Source organism: Typopeltis vanoorti, chromosome 4 (assembly GCF_054136105.1).
Source record: "Typopeltis vanoorti isolate ZY-2024b chromosome 4, IOZ_Tvanoo_1.0, whole genome shotgun sequence".
NCBI lineage: Eukaryota > Metazoa > Arthropoda > Arachnida > Uropygi > Thelyphonidae > Typopeltis > Typopeltis vanoorti.
The window spans coordinates 127,861,199-127,887,448 of NC_143552.1; the positions used below are offsets into that span (position 1 = coordinate 127,861,199).

The following is a 26,250-nucleotide window of genomic DNA, read 5'->3' on the forward strand; positions in this document are numbered from 1 at the left end:
TGGTTAAACCAAAATAAAAAATGATGGTACAACATGACAAAATTTCATGCCGGCTGGGGCGTCGCCCGGTTAAACTAGGCCCCCGTTGTTTTCGCCAGGGAACCAGGGCGAACAGCGAAAAGTCAGCTACTGGAACAAATCTGAAAACACACCCCAACTCAACATCACCAGAGTTAAAGATCGGTACTATCAACATAAGAAGCCTGAATGGCAAAGAAATGGAGCTAGCTGAGGAATTAGATAAGTATACCAGATCGACATAATAGGGGTGACTGAAACAAAAAAGACAAAAACTGGTGAGATCTTTCTGAGCAATAAATACAAAATGTTATATTCAGGCAATGACAATCAAGGAAAATAAGGAGTAGCCATAGTATTAAACACAAAATAAGAGGCAAATCTTCTTGAATGGCAGGCAGTCTCAAGTAGAGTAATGTGGGCAAATATGAGAATGGGGAACTGGACAATGAGACTTATTTGTGCCTATGGTCCCACAGAAGGTTCTACTAAGGTAGAAGTGGAGGAATTTTTTGAGGCTTTAGAAAAAGCAACTGACACAATGAAAAAGGAAAAGTTGGTCCTTGTTGGGGATCTAAATAGCAGAGTAGGAAATGATTGTGAGACATACAAAAATATTTTGGGAAAATTTGGAGAAAAGCGCAAAGCTAATAATAATGGCAAATATCTGTTGGATTTCTGCTCAGGACATGGACTGGTTATTACTAACACCATGTTCCAACATAAAAATGTGCACAAATTCACATGGAGAGAAGAGGCTAGGAATAAGAAAAGTCTCACTGACTATGTTATTGTTAATAGTGATGTTTTCTCCCTGGTGCAGGACACCAGAGTGTACAGAGGATTTGAAATTGGAAGTGATCACTATTTAGTCTTGAGCAGGATAAAATTGAATTTCATATTGAAAAGAATAACATGTAAGAAAGTTTTAAAGCGAATAAAAGTTCAGCAGCTCTCAGATGTGAACTGTAGACTAAAATACATAAAGATTATTGAAGAAAAAATGAAAGAGTTTGAGAACAGGAATCAAACCTTGGAGATTCAGTGGCAAGCTTTGAAGAAAGCCCTGATTGATTCAGCCAGAGAGGCATGTGGTGAGGTTGTCTAAGAATAGAAAAATCAGAACTCCATGGTGGACACAAGAAGTAAAAGAGGCAGTGAAGGAAAAGAAGAAAGCATATCAAAAGTTCCTGGCAAATAAGTCAGCTTGTTCTCTTAGAGAATACAGAGCCAAATGTAAGAAAGCTAAACACTGCGTAAAACTAGCTAAACAAAAGTCATGGGAGGACTTTCGCAAGAATATAGAAAATAAATATCAAGAATGTGGCAAAATATTCTGGAGGTTGTTGAAGAAGCTTAGGAATGGAGGAAAGAGTGCTATAAAAGGAGTTAGAGATGATAAAGGTGACATGAAAACAGAAGAAAAAGATATCCTTGAAGTATGGAGTAATTACTTGGAAAAACTGCTAAATGAAACAAGCAGTGATGACAGCACAGTGGTAAAAAACACTGACCAGGCATGCAGTCAGAAATACATATCTGTACTTGAAGTAGAAAAGCCATCAAAGGTTTAAAATGTGGAAAGGCAGCAAGAGTAGATGATATTCGGCCAGAAATGCTGAGGCATGGTGGTATAAAAGTCTTACAGTGGCTGCACTGCATTGTTCAGAAAGCCTGGATAGAGGGACGAATTCCCGATGATTGGAGTAGAGCTCTCATAGTACCCATATATAAAACGGGAAATAAAACTGAATGTGAGAATTACAGAGGTATTTCCCTACTAAGCGTTCCTGGCAAGATGTATGCAAGTATACTTGAGAAACGATTGAGAAGAATTGTGGAAGAAAAGCTGGGTGAAGAACAAGCTGGATTCCAGCCAAATAGAGGCTGTCAGGATCAGATCTTCACTTTACGACAAATTGTCGAGAAAGCATAGGAATATAGCAAAGATCCGTATTTAAGTTTTATCGATTTGGAAAAGGCATATGACAAGGTGCCAAGAGAGAAGCTATTCAATATGCTACAGTTATATGGTGTGAATGGGGCATTATATCAAGCAATACTTAGTCTTTATTTGAGTTGTAAGTCAGCAGTTAGAATTGAAGGAAGTACAGGAAGATGGTTTAATGTTAAATCTGGTGAGACAAGGATGTACATTATCCCCTCTGTTATTCATTATCTATATGGATCACATTATGAAGTAAAGTGGTATTAAACATGACTCAAAATAATGTACCAAAAAATAGTATACCTTTTACACTTGATACCAGTTAGTATGTCCGATTCTGATAGTCAGGTCTCACTAATGCCTACAATCTGAGGTCCCAACATATTGACCAAGGCAACAAACTCTACTAATAAAAATTCAACATACAGTTCAGTTATCATGATTTTTCTCTTTGTTTGAAATTTGCTTTACGCTAATTGGTTGGTTTCTGACCAAATGATCTAATTATTAACATGTATTTTCTGCAACTGGAAATTAGATATAGGTTGTTAAAACAATGCATTTAATTACATACTGTGTTTGGTACTACAGAACATTGATTTGCTTGCCTATTTGAAGTATTGTGTTTGGAAGGTTGGGGGATGTTTTTTTATCATGAAGGGTCATTTCAGCTGTCTCTAATTATCTGCAGCATGGTGTTTGGTAGGGTGTGGAATGTTTTTTTCACTATACAGAAACACTTTCATTCCACCAAAAGGATAGACATACTGAGCAAAAATCCATATATTCTTGAGAATAAAAAATAATTCTTCTATGTTTTATAAGATAAGGTGGCATCTAGTGATCTCTAACCAATATATCATCGATATAGCATTGTTCACAACTTGTTAAACTTGTTAATTAATCAAATAATTCTGATTTTTGTTAAATGGAATTTTTTAAAAAATATTTCCATTTTCCATAAAAATGGAAATTATTTATGCATATATTACTATGTAATAGAAGTAAACATTGATCATAATCATTACTGAATCAAGGAAAATTCTTCTTAGAAAACAAAGTGAAATACACAAAAAATAGAAATAAATGTACATACAAGCACAACAATTTGTATAAAACTATATGTTTGCTCAAGACTATCAAACACCTATTCATGCCATGACTAGATGAATCATCTGGTTGGCTTTATTATTTCAATGGATAAGACCCTACATTTAGCCATTACTAAGCTACCAATGTATACACGCACTGCTTATTATCGGTTAGTTATTTTGCAAATCCCTTTATCTCTCCTGTTTAGTTTTTTTCTTTTAATTTAATTTAATTTTAATTTTTAAAATTATGCATCAATATAAATGTGAACATGCATATATAGAAATTACAGGATCAATATAGATATAGAAATTACAGTAATTTGCTCAACCCCAGTAACTCACTGAACATATAACACAACTGTAAATTATTAGTAATTCATTTGCCTCTATTCCAAAGTCCTGATATGTCTTTGTCACTCATCTCTGGACCCTCTCCAATGTTTCCACATCATGCTGAAAACCAGGTACACAGATTTGAGTACAATAGTCCAAGTTTCATCTGGCCAAGTTTCATATTATACAGTGACACAACCACTTCCTTATCCCTATATGTTAGCATATTGCCTATCATAGCAGCACTATGATGTGCAGTCTTTGCAAGAGTAGCAACATGCCCTCTGAACTTCAGTCTACCTGTCAACCATCACTCCTAAATCTTGAATCTCATCCACTTCCCAGTATGCCAACAATGATATAGTACAAAGCCTTATATTTCTGCACTTCAAAATGCAACACCTTGCACTTATTTATATTAAAACTACAACCCCACTCCTTTGTCCAAGTCAAAAGTCTATTCAAATCTTCCTGAAGGGAATCAACATCAGCAGTGCTACTTATAATTCTCCCTAACTTTGCATCATGAGCAACCAACTAAAGATCCCCAGTCAATCCACATAATATATATCATTTACAACCAAGTTAAACAGCAGGGGCACAAGAACAGAACTCTGAGGCACACCACTACTGGTTACCCTCCTTTTTTTGAAACACTAAATCATAAACAGCCTGCTGGTATCGTTCAGAGAGGGAAATTCCAATCCATCTAACAACATTGTATCTATTCCTATCCTCTGCAGCTTGTACACCAACTTATCATGTGGTAATCTATCAAACGTTTTTGCAAAGTCCAGGAATATCACTGTATATGATTCTTCATTATCTAACACAGGGGTCAGCAACTGGCAGACCATAAAAGGTTGACCATGCTTACATGGCATGTGGCCAGTAAAATTTTATCATCAAGAAAAGACATTATCTACTCAAGTGTTAGATGGTTAAGTAGAGGTGCTTTGTTAAAAAGATTTTTTAATTTACATGAAGAAATAGATATTTTCATGACAGAACATGAAAATACTGTCCCAACTATCAGATAAAAAATGGATTATGTCTCTTGCATTTATGGTACACATTACAACTACCTTAATGAACTTAATCTGAACCTGGACAGCCAAGATAAATTACTAGCAGAACTGTTTTCTGACATAAAAGCTTTTGAAGGCAAACTATGTCTGTTGAAGAAATATATGATGGAAGAAAATCTACATCATTATATATGTTGCAAATCTGCATCTACAGTTGGATGGCAAACACAAAAGGAAACTTCTGTTGGTATTATTGAAGATTTACAAGAATTTTCAATAAGATATGTGGATTTTCACAAAAATATCATCAAATGCGATTATTTTTGCACCCTTTTAATGTTGACATTGATAACATACCGAACCAACTACAGATGAAAGTTTTGGAATGACAACACAATGAAACATTAAAGAACGCATTTTCATTAGAAAATATCCAAAAATTTTATTGATGCTTTCAAAAAAAATTTGAAGGATTAATCAGTTTCGCAAAGAAGATGATAGTCGCATTTCAAAGCACATACATTTGCAAACAAGCCTTTTCCGCCAAGAGTTTTAGAAAAAATAAATTTTCTTCTCAACAGACTGATGAACATTTGCATGCTTCGATTCGAATTTCCACCTCAGGTTATAAAATGGATATAAGTAATCTGGCTAAGGGAGAACAATCACAAAGGCCATATTAAGCAGGGAGACACATGTATTGTAATGCATAAACTATATTAATTTGTTTTTACGTGATAATAATTTTTCATTGAGTTTAATTTTCATGGTTGTTTCATATCTCGTACCTTAAATATTTCTGCACTTTTAAGATTGATATAATAAAAATTGATAACTTAAGTATTTTTTTCACTCCCTATTTTCTATTAATTAAATGCTGTCAGCCAGCGAGTCTGAAAAGGTTGCCGACCCCTGATCTAACACATCCGTTAACCTATCATAGAATGCAAGTAAATTGCTAAAACAGGACCTACCCTTTACAAATCCATGCTGACAATCATAAAGAATTCTATGTCCATCAACCCAATCATGTACTCCATTCCTTACCAATCTCTCCAACACCTTGACCACAACTGCAGTTATACAGACTGGTCTATAGCTGAAGACTTCTGTCTTAGAACCATGTTTGTGGAGTGGTACTATTTTACCTTCTTTCCATTCCTTAGGAACACGACCCACTGCAAGACTTTCATTAAATAACCAGTCAAGGGCACAGCCAACTGTTGTGCACCTTCCGTAAGAATGCCTAGTGATATGTCATCCATTCCCACAGCCTTATTAACATCTAACCCAATTAACATCTGATACACCTCTGATTCTTTCACTTCCAATTCTCCTAATACTCGATACTCGCCTCCCTTCTATATATTGCACCACATCATTTACACCAGTATGATATACGCTGATAATGTGCTCATTCAATAACTCTGCTATAACCTTTGCAACTGTTATTCTGCTGCCATGACTATCTACAAGTGTCAACCTACCATAATTATTCTTTCTATTGCTTGCAATATAGGTGAAAAATTCCCTCGAGTTAATCTTGACCTGAGCAGCCAATTTCCTCATACTGCACCTTTTCTTTCTTTACCATGCTTATCACCTTTCTAGCCTGTACTTTACACTCTTCATGAATATGATCATCACCAACTGTCTTGTACCTCTTCCACGGTCTCTTTTCTTTTACAGTACAGCTTGCTTGATTTCACTGCTCATCAATTTCACTCCTACTCTATTTACTCACTCAACCCTTCATATGCAGTTATACATCGCTTGTGTCAGACACTGCCTTGAGAATTTCCATGCATTGTCAACATCCTTTTGCTCAGCTCATCTACCCATATACTGATGCTAACTAACTGCAAAGCTTCCTATAACCATCCACTTTATACTTCCACATAAATCCATTTTTCGCAGTAACCTTTTCTTGTTTCATCACTTCCCAAACAAGTACCTCATGATCACTCTCACCAACCAGCAGCAGTGTCAATACCTCATTAACAACTACATCTTGTGAAGTTATCACCAAATCCAAAACATTAATACTTCTAGTTGCTTCGGTCACATGCTGCTTAAGATATGTATTACTCAGAAATTCAACAAATTCACTCTCATTCTTCCAATACACTATTTTCTCCTTTGATTCTATATTCCTGTAATTAAACTCTCCCATCAGGATCACATTCTTTTTACATGCCCAACCAATTTGCTTAAACATTTCATAATCAGTATTCTCTACATTCCCAGACCTATAACAGCATGCTATCAGATATACTAGCCTGTTAATTTCAACTTCACACCACACAGATTCAAAATCTGTGCATGCAGTATCAACTTCCACACTAGGTGGACACAATTCCTCTGCAATTAGCAACAGCACTCCCCTGTCCTCTTTTAACATTTCCATCCCTCCAGAAAATTTTATTTCCTTTCATTTCTACCTCCAACATTACATCCTCCTCAGATAGCCAAATTTCACTTATTAGAATTATCTTTGGGCATATTCTTTGGACTCAATCAATGCAACAAACATTGATTGAGTCCAAAGAATTATCTTTGGACTCAATCAATGCAACAAACTCAGCTCTCTTGTTTCGAACACTCTTTACATTTGTGTACAAATGTAACAATCCCTGTATGTTTGAGGCCATTCTACCAGTACTAACATTCTTTATTCTAGCTGTTATATCATGCCTTCCTTCGGTCTAATGACTCCCCGTTTCCCTGATACTGACACTGATTTCGTGTCTCATCCTCCCCTTTACGCATTCCCATCACCTTGTGCTGCTGCAACCACATCTTCCTCCTGTTGCACAATCTGTTCAGTTGTGCTATCCTGTACATTTGTATTCTGATCATTTATACATTAACTTCTCGACTCTGTGCCTTCTCAGAAAACAATAGACTTCCTAAATGCCTAACACCAAACCCATTCAAATGATCCATCAATTTTAAACCATTCCAACTTTCCTTCAAATTCACTATACAGATTTACAAACTGAATCCCCCTTTGCCTCAACACAACTCAGTCATCTTACTATTCATTATCTCTGCTCTCCTTCTCAATTGACTATCTGGGCAACATGACTATGACTTTTCAAACGACACTATTATTCTTTATCTGCCACAATAATTTCCTCTATCAACATATCAAAATGTTGACACCTGGTTTTTCCTTTTCTGCAATGCATCAGTTATTTGCTTCATTGTTCCACCAGGAAAGCATGTTTTGTGCACTTTATTAGTCATCACACCTCTAATGATTGGATCCCCACACAACAATATACAACCATCATTTGATTCTTTCTTCATACTACTAACTTCCTCCTCCTCGTTCTCATCAGCCAATCTCTTCTTTAGATGTTTCATATCCTCTTCCAGATGTTTTGTTTCATTTTTCATTTCACTAACTCTTGTTTAAGCTCTTCTACTATGGTCCAGACTCTTGTTCCCATTTCTAATTGCTCTAATCTACCAAGACATTTTTCACATATCTAAACAAACACATGTAATAACCACAGTAATAAGTTTTAATAAGTAAATATTTCATCCTAAGTATCTTAGAACATCGTCAGTACAGTTAATTCGAACAATACTAGGAATAACATACCGTTAGGGCGCATGATTACAATGGAATCCCAATATGCTTGCAGGAGCGTGTTAATTCTATAACACGCTCCTGCGTGTTATAGAATTAACACGCTCTAACCATTGTAATCATGTGCCCTAACTGTATGTTATTCCTAGTATTGTTCGAATTAACTGTACTGACGATGTTCTAAGATACTTAGGATGAAATATTTACTTATTAAAACTTATTACTGTGGTTATTACATGTGTTTGTTTAGTCATGAATTCTCCACAGGTTTCATTGTACAATAAAAACTTTTCACATATGTTAATGCTTTTCTTTTTCTTGTTTACCCAAACAGCCCACAAATCTTTCACATTTTTTGGTGTATACATATAACAATTTTCGCAACACATTCAATGTGAAAAATCCAAGGCAGAGTTAGATCTTAGTGCTGAAGTGTTACATGCTGCCAATGTGCATTTATTTATGGATGCCATTTTCAGAAGCAGAAGCTGTACGAACAAACAAGTACAAAACACAACTTGAACAACAAAATATTCCAAATTACAACACTACTGAAGAAAACGTGTATCCAAATGGAAAAAAATGCAGCACAACTTGTGATAACAAGGCTACACTATACACTAATTTAAAATTACTAGTTTCTAATATATCCTGAAACAAGCACATTCTCTCCCCATCACCACAGTTTTGGTTTCAACTAAAGAATCAATCATAATCTGTGTGTGTGTGTCCACTGATACTTAAACAGGAAAAACAAGAAGCATATCTTGCATCTTGACACAAGGACAGTTCACGAAGTTTCATCCTGACCTGGCATGAATGTATTAATAACTATCCCCAAACATAGGTCTGCTGATGCTGAATGCAGGAAACTTTTTTTTTTAATACATTTAAAATGATAACTATAATGACGTATATATGTATAATATATTTTTACTATAATGATGTATAGTGGAATAACTTTATTGAAATGTTAAATAGCAATTTACTTTCTTTCATCCAGAGAAAGACGAAATTCTTCCATTAATTTATAGTCAGCCAGCATTTCTTCAGATTCATCCTGAACATTCCTCTGTTTTGATTTTTTATGTGGTGGAAAATATCTACCAGAGAAAAAAAATTAAAACAGTTAAGTATAACAGCATAATAACTTCAAAGAGCAATGAGGTTTTCAGCTTTTTAATTTTCCCTTTTCTGAATTTATGATTACACACACACACTACCTAAGAGTATAATAATTTTGGTGAAAGATCTAGACTAATCCAACATTTTTGTTGCCAAAGTTTGCCTTAAAATGATTTAAGGTAGACTGCTTAAAATGATCACATTTCAGCTCTCACCACTCAGTGCAGTACATTCAATTTCTTTTCTCCATAGCAAGGACATGCAATGCTGTTATTGTTATACCATATACACGAGTTCATTGATTTTCATAAGATCTAGCCTAATACAAAATACCATGCATAAAAAAAATTCAACATTTAACTTCCACAATTCATTTTGTGCGGTACATTCAATTTCTCCACTACCAACAATCTTGATTATGAGATGTTATAATTAAATCTCATAACTGGTAATAATAAGAAAATAGAAAACTCATTATCCATCTTCTTTTACAAGTTAAGTCTAAATGCTCAGACCAGGTAATTAATCAGCTTTCAGACCTCTTGATCTAACTTACCTTCAGTTGAAATGTTTTTCATGCTCTAGACACAATATGAAAACCCAGGTTTAACTAAGGATGCTGTTGTTATTATTAAGTACACTACAGAAGGCAAGTTTAAAAAAAGAGTAACTTTTTTTATTACAAAAGTTCAATTAGCATTATCCTAATTGAACTTCAATGTACCTTCAAGGAGATTTGCAACAAAATACAATCATCTAAAATAATATATCAAGATTTAATTTATAATCTTTAAAACATCAAAAACTAGAAATTAAATCTTGATAGTGAACTATGAATAGTTTTCGTTCTAAGCTGAAAGAAAACTATTCATGTTAATATGTCCGTTTATGTCCTCTCATTTTTGTCCAATTGGGCTGAAATTCTGAGAGCATAAATGACATTGAGTAACAAAGTAACAGCTTATGTTTCAAATTTGATTGAAATCCATTGACAGCAGCATCTGCAGAAGAAACCACTCTTGCCTGTTCCCCCCTCACCCCCCCTCCCTTCATTTAACTGAAATGAAGGAAGGAGGAACAGCTTAAGCAACATTATATTTCATTCTTGCCAAAATTAAGTGAAGGAATGATATATGATTATAAATCATACCTGTGAGGAGAATATATTATTATTATTTACACCAGTCCTCCATGGAGTCAAAAGACTCACAAGGAGGCAAACACTGTTACACAATAAAGTCCATCAAACCATGCTTTAAACTCCAATGTATTTGCATTCACAATGTCAGGCAAAGCATTCCACTGATGAGCCATTCTCCATGCTAAGAACCTACTCCTTATACCCATGTTCACACCCTCCTCGTGCAACTTCTAGGTATGTCCCCTTGTTCTACCCCCCTTTCCCCCAGTATATGAAAAATTTCTTCCACATTAATCTGGTAAAAACCGTTCACCAACTTAAATGTCACAATCATATCCCCTCTCTTCCTACTATTAACAAGGCTATATATACATTCACAAGAAAAATGTATTAAAAAAAGTGACTTTTTTTTTCAGTGTTCTAGTTCTCAGATTTTAATCAGATTTAATATTTCAAACAGACAGTGTTATGTTGAATACCTTCATTAAATAAAAGTGAAAAATCAATGATGTTATCTCTTAATAAATAATCAGAGTAGAAAACATTATGGAGTAATTTAAGTAACATTGTGAAGTACGTAAATGAAGATGAGCTGGCCATATTAGTAGATTGCCAAATGTAAAAGAGAGAGACAAAATTAAGCTCTGACAGGATACCCAGAGAAGGTCACCAAAGAACAAGATGGCTAAAGATAGATAGAACTGGAAAGTTAAGTGGAGGGCCTGCATCCAGCAATGTATGGAAAGAGCCTATAGAAGAAGAAGAAATAATCATTTTAAACCAATAATATGTTAATTCCCTACTGCAGCATTTTCTGAATTCATGGTTTTAATTCATGTCTTCCTTTTCATTGTCTACCTAATTTGAAATACCAGCAAGAGAGTAAAGGAATGCCAAATATATATAAACAACAAATTACATGATACCACAGTAATTAACTTTAATGAAAGTATAGATATTTTGTACTGAAAATAAAAGTACATTAGTGTGATGTACTTTTATTTTCTTATTTTATTTAAATAAAAGACGATCAGTGTGCAGAAACAAGCAAATCAAAGAACAAAATACAACCGGTTTACCAATTAATTACTGTGGTTATTGTGCAATGTATTGTTTAGAGTTCAAGAGCTAGTTAAAACTAGCTCTTGCTGTCCATTTATAGCATAAAAAATTCTGATTTTTTATGCTATTACATTACACAGAAACCAGTGAGAATGATGATGCAATACAATGAAATATCTAATGATAAACCAATGAAAATAACCATTTAAGTACTAAAAACTAAGAACTATATTTATGTGAGGTGATGTGGTGGAAATGAATAAATAAAAATCCAAATATTAATGTTACAAGGATCAGCTGTTGGTTAATTATTCATGTCTTTTATTTTTTTTTTTTTCAACATTAAAAGCATCAATTTACAACACCATATCAAGCCAAAATTAACTGAGTTATGCTGATATTTCACTGGATTCAAACAGAATTGTAGCAGACATATGCTTAAAAACATGTGTCTGCTAGAATTCCCTTTAATAAATATTTTTTTTAATACAAATATCCAATGACACAAAAGGTTGCAAACATATTGAACATTTCAGCATGACTAAAATTTAGCATGGATTAAGAATTAGACAATCCAGAAAACTAGAGACCAAAGATGAAGACTTTTTTTTTCAAGCCATGTAAGGCCTCCATACTGCAGAGTAATGATCTGGCATTTGGAAACAAAACAAAAAGACATTCACAAAAATGTCAAAGCAGGATCTGAAATCACAACCAACTGGTTAGACAGTGTAGCACTATATATATATATATCTAATCAATAGTCAAGCTTGAACAGTCAGCCACATCAGTTTAACCAAAACTGACGTGATTAGATCAATTTTGGTTAAACTGGTGTACCCACATTTGTTGCAATTAGGAAAAGGCCTCAAAGCAAGCTGAGTGGATAGTGCATTCACTCTCCAATCAACAGGCAATGGGTTTGAATCCTGCTATGATTTAGGCAGGCTATGATTTTCACTGCTCGATATAAGATCACATCACCATTACTTGGAGGCCTGTAAGAGTTTGAAACAGTAAAATGCTTAGTCTGTAGATGAGGATTTCTAGATTATCTAACCCTTAGCTTGTTCGCAGTATACAGATGTAATCATATTGAAATCAAAAGTTTTATCAAAAGTGAATAATCACAAGTTTTATACTTTCTTGGGCAGTATTCATAAATAAAAAAAGAAAAAAAACCTTTCCCTACCTTTACAAAAAAACTAACAAAATTATACCATCTAATCCCATGTGAATGGTGCCCAAAGCAAGGTTGTCTGTTATTCCAATATGGCATAATGATATGAATGAATTCCTTAGTTAATTATTATTATTATTACTGTAATGCACATTCTCTGTGGAGTCCAAAGATTCACTGTGGGAGTTCTGCGCTAACTTTATTCACACAATGCCTATTACAAATCTCCTTTAGCACAATCACTAACTAAGCATTCAAGAAGAACACCCTCTGTCAATTCCAGTCACTCACTTCTCACCAAAAAATCAAATACGGAAACCCTGCTAAACTGCCGACCTAGCTGGCCGAGTGGTTAGCGTATCCGCTCTCCAACCAAAAGGCTTAGGGTTCGAATCCCGCTGTGGGCATGGCTGTTTGTGATTGTCTGTGAAAATACTAGTGGCGGGCGGTAGATGGCATAGGTGTAGTTCTGGTTCGTTGGAGTTGGTGGATTGAGTGGTAGAGACAGAGTTGTGGAGTAAGCCCTCCCTCGATGAGTCTTTGGACTCCCTGGTGGTGTCGCATAATAATAATAATAAAACAATACTCATGGGCAATCTCAAGAAATTTCATGAAACCTATTTAATAAGTTATATGCTTTTATTTTATCCCCTTTTATTGATCTATTAGCTAAACTTTGCAACCCAAAAACTTTCAGTTCATGTATCTGGCTGTTGGTAAAGAGTTCCAGAAAAGAAAGTGCTATTTTGTGAAATAACTGGCAATACTGCTTGCATTTTAATAGAATATTGTTTAGTTTATTTAGATTAGTATAAATGCATGATTATTAGGTTTTGTGAATTCGTTAATGACTCTTTTTTTTTTTTTACTGAATTTTGAATCTTGCCTTGAATGAAACAATACAGTAGTACAAATGACATCTGCATGCCCTGCAGCACAACGATCAAATGCTATTAGTGATATAGCACTTTTGAGAATGGTTCGATGTCATAAATGCAACATATATGTGTGGAAAATGTGAAAGATATCTTTGTACAGGGACTGAACAGGAAACAAGAGAAGGTAGGGATATGTTGAGTGCAAGTATAATATTTTGTTACACTACAAATTATCAGCAAATCCAAAACAGACTGAAAGAAAGAAAATTAGTGTGAGCATGCATACAAAAGACTGTTGTGAATAACAGAATGAAAGCGAGTGAGACCGGGAGAGCCAAAGAATGCATGAATGAGGGAATGAAAGAAAGAAAGTGATGCGAAAGCAGGAATGAGGAAATGGAAGAAAGATATGGCAGAATGAGAGGGATCAAGACAACAAGAGTGACAGAGCGAAAATGCTGAAACATAAGATTTGAAGAACAAGTTGTTCAATGAGGAATGTATGAAGTGATATTAAATGTTTGGTGGAAAAAAAATAAAAGAGTGCAAAATAAAAGAAAGAATAAAGGAAAATAGACAAAATGAGGTGACGTATGACTTGAGAATAGCTACGTATGGAGATTCTATTATTAGAGGTGTGGTCAATGAGAGACCATAAAGTCAGCTTTCTGCAAACGAGAATGAGCAAGAAAATCATGCTTTGGATATGAAAAAAAAAATCATCCAGGAGAGTTAGTAGTGGTTCATCATTATCAAATTCCTACCATGTACCTTCAAAGGGTGTACAGGATATGATAGTACTACATGAAAAATGTCTATCTTTACTAACTTCAGATCTACAATTTTCCTCCAAATAAGTATGTTACCTGTCAAGACATTATCAGATCTTATATTTCTATCTTCTAAGGTACATTTTTTTTTACTGCATCAATCCACCTTTTCCTGCCAACCTGGCAGAGAACACTTGTTTTGCTAATCTTTTCTTACCCATTCTGTTTAAGTGACCATACCATCTGAGATTAGCTCTGATAATGCATTCCTGGATGCTGACAATGTCAAGTTCTTTGCTGATATCCTTGTTTTATTTTGAAGTATAACATCATCTGCATAAAGCAAAGAGCTGACATTAACATCTCCAATTTTGATATCAGGTTTAATACCACTTTCCTTCATAATGTGATCAATATAGGTAATGAATAACAGTGGGGATAATGTACATCCTTGTCTGACAACAGATTTAACATTAAACCATCTTCCTGTACTTCCTTCAATTTTAACTGCTGACATACAACTCAAATAAAGACAAAGTATTGCTTCATATAATGCCCCACTGCCACCATATAACTGTAGCATATTGAATAGCTTTTCTCTTGGCCCCTGTGCATTTTCCAGATCCACAAAACATAAAAACGGATCTTTGTTATATCCCATGATTTCTCAACTATTTGTCGTAAAGTGAAGATTGAATCATGACAGTTTCTATTTGGATTCAGATTGTTCTTCACATCTTACATTCAGTAGAGAGAGATACCTCTGTAATTCTCACATTCAGTTTTATTTCACTTTTTATATATGGGTACTATGAGAGCACTACTCCAATCATCTGGAATTCGTCCCTCTGGCCAGGCCTTCTGAAATATGTAGTGCAACCAGTGCAAGACTTTTATACTTCCATACTGGAGCATCTCTGGTTGAATATCATTTCCACATTTCAGGCTTTTGATGGCTTTTTCTACTTCGAGTATGGATATGTATCCCTGACTGCATTCCTGTTCTAGAACTCTTTCATTTTTTCTTGAATAATGTTTGTGTATACAGTTCATACTTGAGAGCCACTCAACTTTTATTCACTTTAAAACTTTCTTATATGTTCTTCTTTTCAATATGAAATTCAATTTTATCCTGCTGAAGAGCAAGTAGTGATCGATTCCGATTTCAAATCCACTGTACACTCTGGTGACCTGAACCATGCAGAAAACATCGCTATCAACAATAACATAGTCAATGAGACTTTTCTTATTCCTTGCCTCTTCTCTCCATGTGAATTTGTGCACATTTTTATATTGGAACATGGTGTTAGTAATAACCAGTCCATGTCCCGAGCAGAAATTCAACAGGTATTTGCCATTATTATTAGGTTTGCTCTTTTCTCCAGATAATTTTCCCAAAATATTTTTTTGTATGTCTGATAATCATTTCCTACTCTGCTATTTAGATTCCTAACAAGGACCTTTTCTTTTTTGTGTGTGTGTGTGTGTGTGTCAGTTGCTTTTTCTAAAGCCTCAAAAAATTCTTCCACTTCTACTTTAGTAGAACCTTCTGCCACAAATGAGTCTTATTGTGCAGTTCCCCATTCTGATATTTGCCTACATCATTCTACATGAGACTGCCTGCCATTCAAGAAGATTAGCCTTGTATTTAGTGTTGAATACTATGGCTACACCTTCTTTTCCTTGATTGTCATTGCCTGAATATAACATTTTTATTTATTGCTCAGAAAGATCTCACCAGTTTTTATCTTTTTTGTTTCAGTCACCCCTATTATGTCGATCTGGTACGTATCCAATTCCTCAGCTAGCTCCATTTCTTTGCTATTCCAGGCTTCTTCTGTTGATAGTACTGATCTTTAACTCTGGTGATGTTGAATTGGGGTGTGTTTTAAGATTTGTTCCAGTAGCTGACTTTTCGTTGTTTGACCAGGAGTTGCCAAAACCAGCATGGAATTCTGTCATTTTTACTATCATTTTATATTTTGGTTTAAGCCAATAAGAATACAATTTGGTTGGCTAAATCCCAAATTGCCAGCCCTTCCTCGTTCCTTCAGTATCCTAGTAGATACCTAACAGGGTGCACCATGAGAAGGTGAGGATTGGGCATTACATCAGAAGCCCTGGTCAGTTCTCTGCATTCCTTTAAAGACTATGTGGAGGTCTCCTCTCAGTTATACAGCTTTGACCATTAAACATCCCCTAGTATTGGTTATAGGAAGAAATTATTTGTTGGGACATAAAGTGAATATAGGATGGATACCAGGAGGTTATTGAGGAATATATGTATTGAGTAATATATGTATATAGGAATATATATATATATGTATTGGGGTGCTTAAGGGTCAAAGCTGTATAACTGAGAGGAGACCTCCACATAGCCTTTAAAGGAATTCGGAGAACCGACCAGGGCTTCTGACCTAATGTCCAATCCTCACCTTCTCGTGGTGCACCCTGTTGGGTATCTACTTGGATACTGAACGGAAGAGGATGGGCTGGCAATTTGGGATTTAGCCGACCAAATTGTATTCTTATTGGTTAAACCAAAATATAGAATGATGGGACAACATGACAAAATTTCATGCCGGCTGGGGCGTCGCCCGGTTAAACAAGGCCCCTGTTGTTTTCGCCAGGGAACCAGGGCGAACAGCGAAAAGTCAGCTACTGGAACAAATCTGAAAATAAACCCCAACTCAACATCACCAGAGTTAAAGATCGATACTATCAACGTAAGAAGCCTGAATGGCAAAGAAATGGAGCTAGCTGAGGAATTAGATAAGTATCAGATCGACATAATAGGGGTGACTGAAACAAAAAAGACCAAAACTGGTGAGCTCTTTCTGAGCAATAAATACAAAATGTTATATTCAGGCAATGACAATCAAGGAAAAGAAGGAGTAGCCATAGTATTCAACACAAAATAAGAGGCAAATCTTCTTGAATGGCAGGCAGTCTCAAGTAGAGTAATGTGGGCAAATATGAGAATGGGGAACTGGACAATGAGACTTATTTGTGCCTATGGTCCCACAGAAGGTTCTACTAAGGTAGAAGTGGAGGAATTTTTTGAGGCTTTAGAAAAAGCAACTGACACAATGAAAAAGGAAAAGTTGGTCCTTGTTGGGGATCTAAATAGCAGAGTAGGAAATGATTGTGAGACATATAAAAATATTTTGGGAAAATTTGGAGAAAAGAGCAAAGCTAATAATAATGGCAAATATCTGTTGGATTTCTGCTCAGGACATGGACTGGTCATTACTAACACCATGTTCCAACATAAAAATGTGCACAAATTCACATGGAGAGAAGAGGCTAGGAATAAGAAAAGTCTCATTGACTATGTTATTGTTGATAGTGATGTTTTCTCCCTGGTGCAGGACACCAGAGTGTACAGAGGATTTGAAATTGGAAGTGATCACTATTTAGTCTTCAGCAGGATAAAATTGAATTTCATATTGAAAAGAATAACATGTAAGAAAGTTTTAAAGCGAATAAAAGTTGAGTAGCCTCTCAGATGTGAACTGTAGACTAAAATACACAAAGATTATTGAAGAAAAAATGAAAGAGTTTGAGAACAGGAATCAAACCTTGGAGATTCAGTGGCAAACTCTGAAGAAAACATTGATTGATTCTGCCAGAGAGGCATGTGGTGAGGTTGTTTGTAAGGATAAAAAAATCAGAACTCCCTGGTGGACACAGGAAGTTAAAGAGGCAGTGAAGGAAAAGAAGAAAGCATACCAAAAGTTCCTGGCAAATAAGTCAGCTTGTGCTCTTAGAGAATATAGAGACAAATGCAAGAATGCTAAACACTGTGTAAAACTAGCTAAACAAAAGTCATGGGAGGACTTTCGCAAGAATATAGAAAATAAATATCAAGAAGGTGGCAAAATATTCTGGAGGTTGTTGAAGAAACTTAAGAATGGAGGAAAGAGTGCTGTAAAAGGAATTAGAGATGATAAAGGTGACATGAAAACAGGAGAAAAAGATATCCTTGAAGTATGGAGTAATTACTTTGAAAAACTGCTAAATGAAACAAGCAGTGATGACAGCACAGTGGTAAAAAACACTGACCAGGCATGCAGTCAGGAATACATATCCATACTTGAAGTAGAAAAAGCCATCAAAGGCTTAAAATGTGGAAAGGCAGCAGGAGTAGATGATATTCGACCAGAAATGCTGAAGTATGGTGGTATAAGAGTCTTACAGTGGCTGCACTGCATAGTTCAGAAAGCCTGGACAGAGGGACGAATTCCCGATGGTTGGAGTAGAGCTCTCATAGTACCCATATATAAAAAGGGAAATAAAACTGAATGTGAGAATTACAGAGGTATTTCCCTACTGAGTGTTCCTGGCAAGATCTATGCAAGTATACTTGAGAAACGGTTGAGAAGAATTGTGGAAGAAAAGCTTGGTGAAGAACAAGCTGGATTCAGGCCAAATAGAGGCTGTCAGGATCAGATCTTCACTTTACGACAAATAGTCGAGAAAGCATGGGAATATAACAAAGATCTGTATTTAAGTTTTGTCGATCTGGAAAAGGCATATGACAAGGTGCCAAGAGAGAAGCTATTCAATACGCTGCAGTTATATGGTGTGAATGGGGCATTATACCAAGCAATACTTAGTCTTTATTTGAGTTGTAAGTCAGCAGTTAGAATTGAAGGAAGTACAGGAAGATGGTTTAATGTTAAATCTGGTGTGAGACAAGGATGTACATTATCCCCTCTGTTATTCATTATCTATATGGATCACATTATGAAGGAAAGTGATATTAAACATGATATCAAAATTGGAGATGTTAATGTCAGCTCTTTGCTTTATGCGGATGATGTTATACTTCTAAATAAATCTGCTACAAGTCTGCAAGATTCTCTGACTAAATTGAATAGCTGTTGTAATAGATATGGTATGAAGGTCAGCAATATAAAGACAAAGACTATGAAAATAGGCAGAATCATTGAAAATGTCAACTGTGTTGTGAATGGAGAACCTGTGGAACAAGTAAAACATTTCAGCTATTTAGGCACGATTTTTACTGAAGATGGTAAATTAAATATAGAAATAGACAACAGAATCAGCAAAGCTGGTATGGTGGGAAGTCAATTGAATAAATTCATATGGGATAAGAGAGAAATTAGTTGGAACACTAAATTAGCTGTATACAAGACAGTGTTCAAACCAGTTTTAACTTATGGATCTGAGAGCTGGGTCAGAAGTAAAACACTTGACCAAACACTAGAGACCACAGATATGAGAGTCCTGAGAAAGATTATAGGCATGAACAGATGGCATCAATGGCAATATCATATTTAAAACGAGGATATTAGGAAAGAACTTGACATTGTCAGCATCCAGGAATGCGTTAGCAGAGCTAATCTCAGATGGTATGGTCACTTAAATAGAATGGGAGAGGAAAGATTAGCAAAACAAGTGTTCTCTGCCAGGGTGGCAGCAAAACGACCCAGAGGAAGGCCAAGATATAGGTGGATTGAAACGGTACAAAGTGCTTTAGACAATAGAAATATAAGATCTGATAATGTTGGAGTCTTGACAAGTAACAGACTGATTTGGAGGAAAATTGTAGATAGGAAATTAATAATGATGTAATTTTTTTCATGTAGTACTATCATATCCTGTACACCCCTTGAGGGTACATGGCAGGAATTTGATGATGATGATGATGTATTGCCAAGGAATGAATAATGAGTTGAGACGGAGAAAGTGAATTATGACTGATGTGCTTGTAGAGCTGTGTGAGGAGAAGGAACTGCAGTTTTTAGATGTGCAGTGTACATTAAAGGGTAGAATGGATAGAGTGCATTTGAATGGCATTTGTATAAATGAATTGCCTGTTGATAGAAGGAAGTGCAGTGGGTGATGTGAGCAAGAGATCAGACAAAAATGAAGTGCTTGTTAATGAAAATGATCAACACAGGAGTGAAATGGCTTGGAATATCAGAGGGAGTAGTAGAAACAGAGTAGATATATGGGTAAGTGGTGATAAAGGTGATTGGGAAAGGACAGATGTGGTGGAGAAATCACAACCAATAAGTGGCTTAGGTAGGACTGATTACAGACCCAAAAGTGAATCACTGTGTTTATTTACAAATGCTAGAGGCATTAGAAATAAGGGAGATGAAATTGTTTCACTGATTAAGTTTGTTCAAAAGCTGTTGGAATAAGTGAAGCACGGTTCAATCAGGATGATATTTTAACAAGAATAAAAAGGGAAGGTTTTTTTTTTGGGGGGGGGGGGAGATAGAAAGGACAAGAGGGGGGGGGGGATTCTACTAATGACAATAAAGGGAATTATATCTACATAAGCTATACATGCAAGAGGGAAAAATGGCGACAATTCTGAGAGTTAAGAAGATACCACTCACTATTTGGTAAGTGTACCCAATAAACTAGTCGCTCATTTTGTTTGTTTCTTTGTGGCGGTGTGTGTCTTCTTTTTTACTGTATATATTCTTTTTGTTCATTTTAATACACAATTAACTATATTAAAATACTAAAATACGCAAAGTATTTAACTGCTATATATAGCACATAACACTGTTCATGTCTAAGTGAATATTTAAAATATATTCTCTCTCTCATGATAGCATACACACACACTTTAAACCAGGGGTCTTCAATGCATGGCCCGTGGGCTAACTGTTGCCCACTGGCCATTTTGAAAAAATAACTACTTAACATTAAAGCGTGATTAAATAAAAAATAATTTCAATTAAGCACGCAGGCCACTAAGCTATACTGTGGTATTTAGAATTGTAAGATGCTTTCCAGATTCACAAGGAACACTGTGCATTTGATACTTTACATAAAATACTATAAAAATAAATATTACATAGACATGCTTATTCAGTCATGTACCAGCACCAAGCAGTACTAAAGTACTAGTACTAACGTACTAGTACTAACGTCACAGGTAGATGGCTGAAGCAGTAGTCTTCTAAATACAAGAGGATCTCATCCATAGTCAGTCAGTCAGTCATGAACAGTGTGATATTTTTGGATACGAGCACGCAGGTTCGTCGTGTCAGCCATAGCCTATTGTGATTTTATGTTGCCAGACTTTTTTCATTAGTGTGAGACATATTCAGTGAATAATAACCATTACACAGCCATTTTGGATCATTTTTTGGATTCACCTTCCATCACTATGGTGTCTACGAGTAAAAAAGGGCAAATCAAGTGATCCTTTTCGGGATTTTAATGAAAAGTGGACCAATTTGTACTTTTTTGTGCTGATCAACGATAAGCCAGTGTGTTTAATTTGTCGTGAGTCAGTGTCAGTATCAAAAGAATAATATAAATCGACACTATGAGACAAAGCATGCGTCCAATTTCAATCACCTTCAAAGGGCAGCATCATGTGGACAAAGTGAGCTGTCTCCAAATTGATTTAAAATACCAGCAGGTTACGTTTAAAAGGCAGAGGGAAGAGAGCAAAGCATGCATATGCATCAAAGTAAGTTATGTAATAGCAGAAAAAAACTACTAAAAAATTTTATTGCCTTCTTGGATGCCGAATTTGTGAAAGAGTGTCTCATCACTGCTGGGGAAATTCTGTGCCAAAATAATAAGGAAGTGTTTTAAAAAACCAAGTTTGTCTGGAGTAACTGTAGCACAACGTGTCGAAGAACTTGCCAATGACATTGAAGGACCTCTAAAAAAAAAAAACGGTCATCCGAATTTACATCACATTCACTTGCTTTAGATGAGTACACACAGATGTGAAGGATACAGCACAACTGGCTATCTTTGTCCATGACATTGATCAACAATTCAATGTGACAGAAGAACTGCTACTGCTCATACCTATGAAGAGAATGACGAAAGGCGCTGATAGTCTTGAAGCTGCCAAGAAAATGCTCCAGCGTTTCGACTTCAGCTTAACCAACCTTGAGGGTGTGGTAATTGATGGTGCCCCTGCTATCATGGGAAAGAACGAACAGTTTGTTAAGATGCTACGGAAAAAACTGGAACTAGAAGGAAAAGATTTCATCCATTACCACTGTTTAATCCACCAGAAGAATTTGTGCGAGAAAACTATTGGATTTGAGAATGTGACTGTCATCAACATTATTAAGACAAGAGGATTGAATCATCGTCAATTCCAAGAGTTTTTGACCCAAGAGTGCAAAGTGGATCACAGCAATGTGGTTTATTATAGTGATGTGTGTTGGTTGAGCAGATGGAAGGTTCTTAAAAGAGTATTTGACTTAAGGATTTAAATACAGCAGTTCATGCAAACCAATGGGAATCCAATTGTGGAATTTAATGACCCGAAGTGGACGACAGACTTTGTCTTTGTGACCAACATCTCGTTGCACATGAATGACCTAAATACAGGGTTACAATCCAAAGATCAACTGGTGCACACTCGATTTGATCGTATCAAAGTTTTTGTGGCCAAGCTCAAACTTTCGGAGACACAATTCGCAAAAAAAGACTTAACTAATTTTCACCTTCTCGCTGAGTCCAACTGCTCGCCTCTTGATGAATACGCTACAAAATTAGCCATGTTGCGAAGTGAGTTCGAAGAGAGATTTAGTGATTTTTGTAACCAACAGTCTTATTTAGATTTATTTTCAATGTCATTCAGTGTCAATGCTGCCGAAATGCCAGGCTCAGACAAATGGAGCTGCTTGAATTCCAAAACAACTCTTCTTTGAGAGAAAAATTATTCAATGTGCACTTGCTGACATTTTACAAAGACTACATTTCTGAGGATGCATTCCCTAATGTTCGCCGGCAAGCTTTGAAGATGTGCGCTTTTTTAGGAAGCACATACACTTTTTATGTGAGCAGTTCTTCTCCAGAATGAAGCATGTGAAGTCCAAGACAAGAACTCAGATTATGGACCAACATCTCGAGAATACTCTGCGCATAGCGACTTCCAACATTGATGTCAACATTGACATGCCGGTCAAGGAAAAGCATTGCCAAGTTGCCCATTGACATTGTAAAAAATGAATGTTTACTTTATTAAATTATCTTTTTTCAAGTAGTGATTGTATTTACTTATCATGAATCCGACTGCTACCTACGCTCTTAAAGCTAAGTTTGTTTATTTTTATAGGATTTTATGTAAAGTATCAAATGTACAGCATTCTTGTGAATCTGTAAAGCATCTTAGAATTCTAAATACTGCAGTATAGCTTAGTGGCCTGCGGGCTTCACTGAAATTTTTAATGCGGCCCGCACTGTCTGAAAGGTTGAAGGACCTCCCCCCCTGCTTTTAACAATAAACAGTGAATCTTAAGTTAAATACTACATACCCTGTCATTTCCAACACATCTTCTAAGTAGAATTCTTCGACAGGATATGTAAATCCAGGTATATGAAAAAATGAATCACAATCTGTAATGGAAAAAAGTATACATTCTGAAGGAATATAAAATGAAGTATATATATGGTATGTTAAATAATCAGTGGTTAATAGACAGAGTACAAACCACAACTACACCAACGCCATCTACTGCCCACCACCACCACCACTAGTATTTTCACAGACAATCACAAATATCCAAGCCTGCGGCAGGATTTGAACCTGCAGCCTTTATGGCTGGAGAGCGGATACGCTAACCACTCGGCCAACCAGGCCGGTATATAAATGACTAAATGAATTTAATAAAATTTAATAAAACAAGAACAATATATATATACACTTCAAACAACTTTACATAACTAACTACAAAATTAATTGCATCCAAGGCCTTTTAAAAATAAACTTACACTTAAGACTAGACTAAACACTTTGTTTGCACAATCACAAAATGTTCATAGCCAGTTTCTTTCTCTGTCAGGGCCATTTTCGAAGATATATGACTCTATTCTTCATTTTTACAGGATCCTTTCTCATCACTTATGTAGCACACATCGATTCTTCCGAACTTAATTCTATCTCTTTTCTTCAGTAGAAATAATAGTCAAATCCGGCGTCCTTAATACAGATGAAACTTCCTAATCAGAGTTTTCTCGAACATTCCTTTAGAACGTAAATAGCAAATTCTTCTTTTATTCACTAAATGATTATTGACAGTCTTAACTCTTCCAAAAAAAAAAAAAAAAAACTTACAGTTGTACGATTCCCTTTTCAGAAGCTACTATAAATCTTCCAATTAGCACTTCCTCCAATATTCCTTTTAAAACGATCTATAGCAATTTTTCCCTTTTATGTATCAATACTTATTCCACATTAAAACTTAATAGTTCCACGATTCCTTTTTCGGAACATACTATTAATTTTCTCTAACTGTCACATAAAAAAACTCAAGTTCCTCTGAATCTAAATATCTGCCGGCCTGTGCTCTCAATTCCTTCCGAACGCTATCTTGTTTATACCCGTTGCCTCGATACCGAACTTGTCAACTGTCAATCACACATCAAACTTCTCGGCGAGCATGCGCACTCCATGAAACTGGTAAGCAAGAAACTAGGTAAAATGGCTGACGTGTTGTCTCTGTTAGCGACAAGAGAGAATGTCTTCATAAAAACACAAAACTTAATATTTTAAATTACAATAAAATTCCTGTAAGTAATACAAATATCAAATCCAGTAAGTACATCAATTTTTTAACTTCTTTACATATCATTTTTGACAAAACAATTTCAATAACGGACACATCGCAAGTGCTGACAATGCGTGTTATGAAACTAAAACTAATAAAATTTTAACATAAACAATTCGTAAAAATATTCAGAATTTTAATTATGATTATTTTTACAATGGTTTCAGGACTGTGCAATTTTGGTTATGAGGATCAGCTGAAGGAATGTGGACTGCAGAGTTTGGTGGATAGAAGGAGAGGTGATATGATTGAGACTTTTAAACTGTTGAGAGGTGGTTACAGGGTTGACACTGAGGAGTTCTTTCGCTTTGTTGAACAGCAGAAGGCGTAATGACAAGAGGCCATCCCTGGAAGTTACGAAAGGAAACTGTGAGCGAGAGGGTGAGGAGTGGTTTCTTTGCATGGAGGGTGGTCAAACCATGGAATGCATTGCCTGATGGAGTGGTGAGAGCGAGAACAGTCAATGGGTTTAAGGAGTGGTATGATAGACTTTGTGTTTCTTAGGGGGGGGGGGGCCTCCCCTTGATGAGTCTTGACAGACTTTATGTTCTTAGGAAGGACCTCCCACGATGAGTCTTTTGACTCCATGGAGGCTGAATAATAATAATAATGAATGACAACCCAGATATAGTATCTTAGCAGCTTATGATAATGCTTGTTTACCACAAAGATTGGAGATATAAATCCAGTATAAGGCATGATGCATGCTCTGGATAACTTTTTTTTGTAGCTAGTTTGGTCTTCAATTAAGATTTTTTTTTGAGAAAAAAAAAAAAAATTATTATAAGTTTCCAAATTGAGTGAATCAAGAGTATAGTTCTATAAGCACTTCCTTCTTAGCTCACATACAAAATAAAACATTTAAAAGTCTTTTAAAACTAATTTATTACTGATTTTAAGGATTCTGAGATTGCTGTTCATTTTTTGAAAAATAGACATATATCAAGACAATATTTCTGAAATGTTAGACACAGAATCAGATACTGTGTTCAATAGTTGAAAACATTAAAACAAAGAATTATACAATTCTTTATAGACCCAATTCTTTGTACCTTTATGAAACTCCCACTAGTCACACATCACACTTTGTGCACCCATCCTATCTCTTCTTGTCATTCCTAAAAATACTATACCCTTTACACTCAATCTCAGTTACAACATCAGTCTCTGATAGCCAGGTTTCACTAATGCCAACAATCTTAGGCCACAATGTATTCTATAAAGGAACAAACTTAACATCTTTATTTCTGATGCTCCTGGAATTTGTATAGACATAACAAATCACTACCTGGCTTTTTCTTATACTTAGATCTACAGTCTGCTTGATCCCATTGGACAACTTTCTCTTTTCTTTTCCCCTAATACAATCAAAAGTTTCAAACCCATGTTCAGTACCATTCCTATCATATTCATCTGTTGTCAGAAAGATAATTTTCATGAAACTTACTTGCTAAAAGATATATGCAAGTATAGCTAAGTGAAATCTATTTCTTTTATGGTG

General features: G+C 35.6%; 1 protein-coding gene across 4 annotated transcripts in view; it reads right to left on the reverse strand.

The window, feature by feature from the left end:
• LOC150107666 (ATP-dependent DNA/RNA helicase DHX36-like) overlaps positions 1 to 26,250 on the reverse strand; it is a 589,788-nt gene that overhangs the window by 344,104 nt on the left and 219,434 nt on the right. For 3 of the 4 annotated variants that reach the window (XM_090391452.1, XM_090391451.1, XM_090391453.1), the window contains 2 exons: positions 23,457 to 23,538; positions 9,009 to 9,122 (listed from right to left, as the gene is read on the reverse strand). The exons of the other annotated variant lie outside the window; for it this stretch is intronic. In XM_090391452.1, the coding sequence (XP_090247578.1) occupies positions 9,009 to 9,122; positions 23,457 to 23,538 (196 nt within the window). The remainder of the gene's footprint in view (positions 1 to 9,008; positions 9,123 to 23,456; positions 23,539 to 26,250) is intronic. 4 annotated transcript variants of the gene reach the window in all.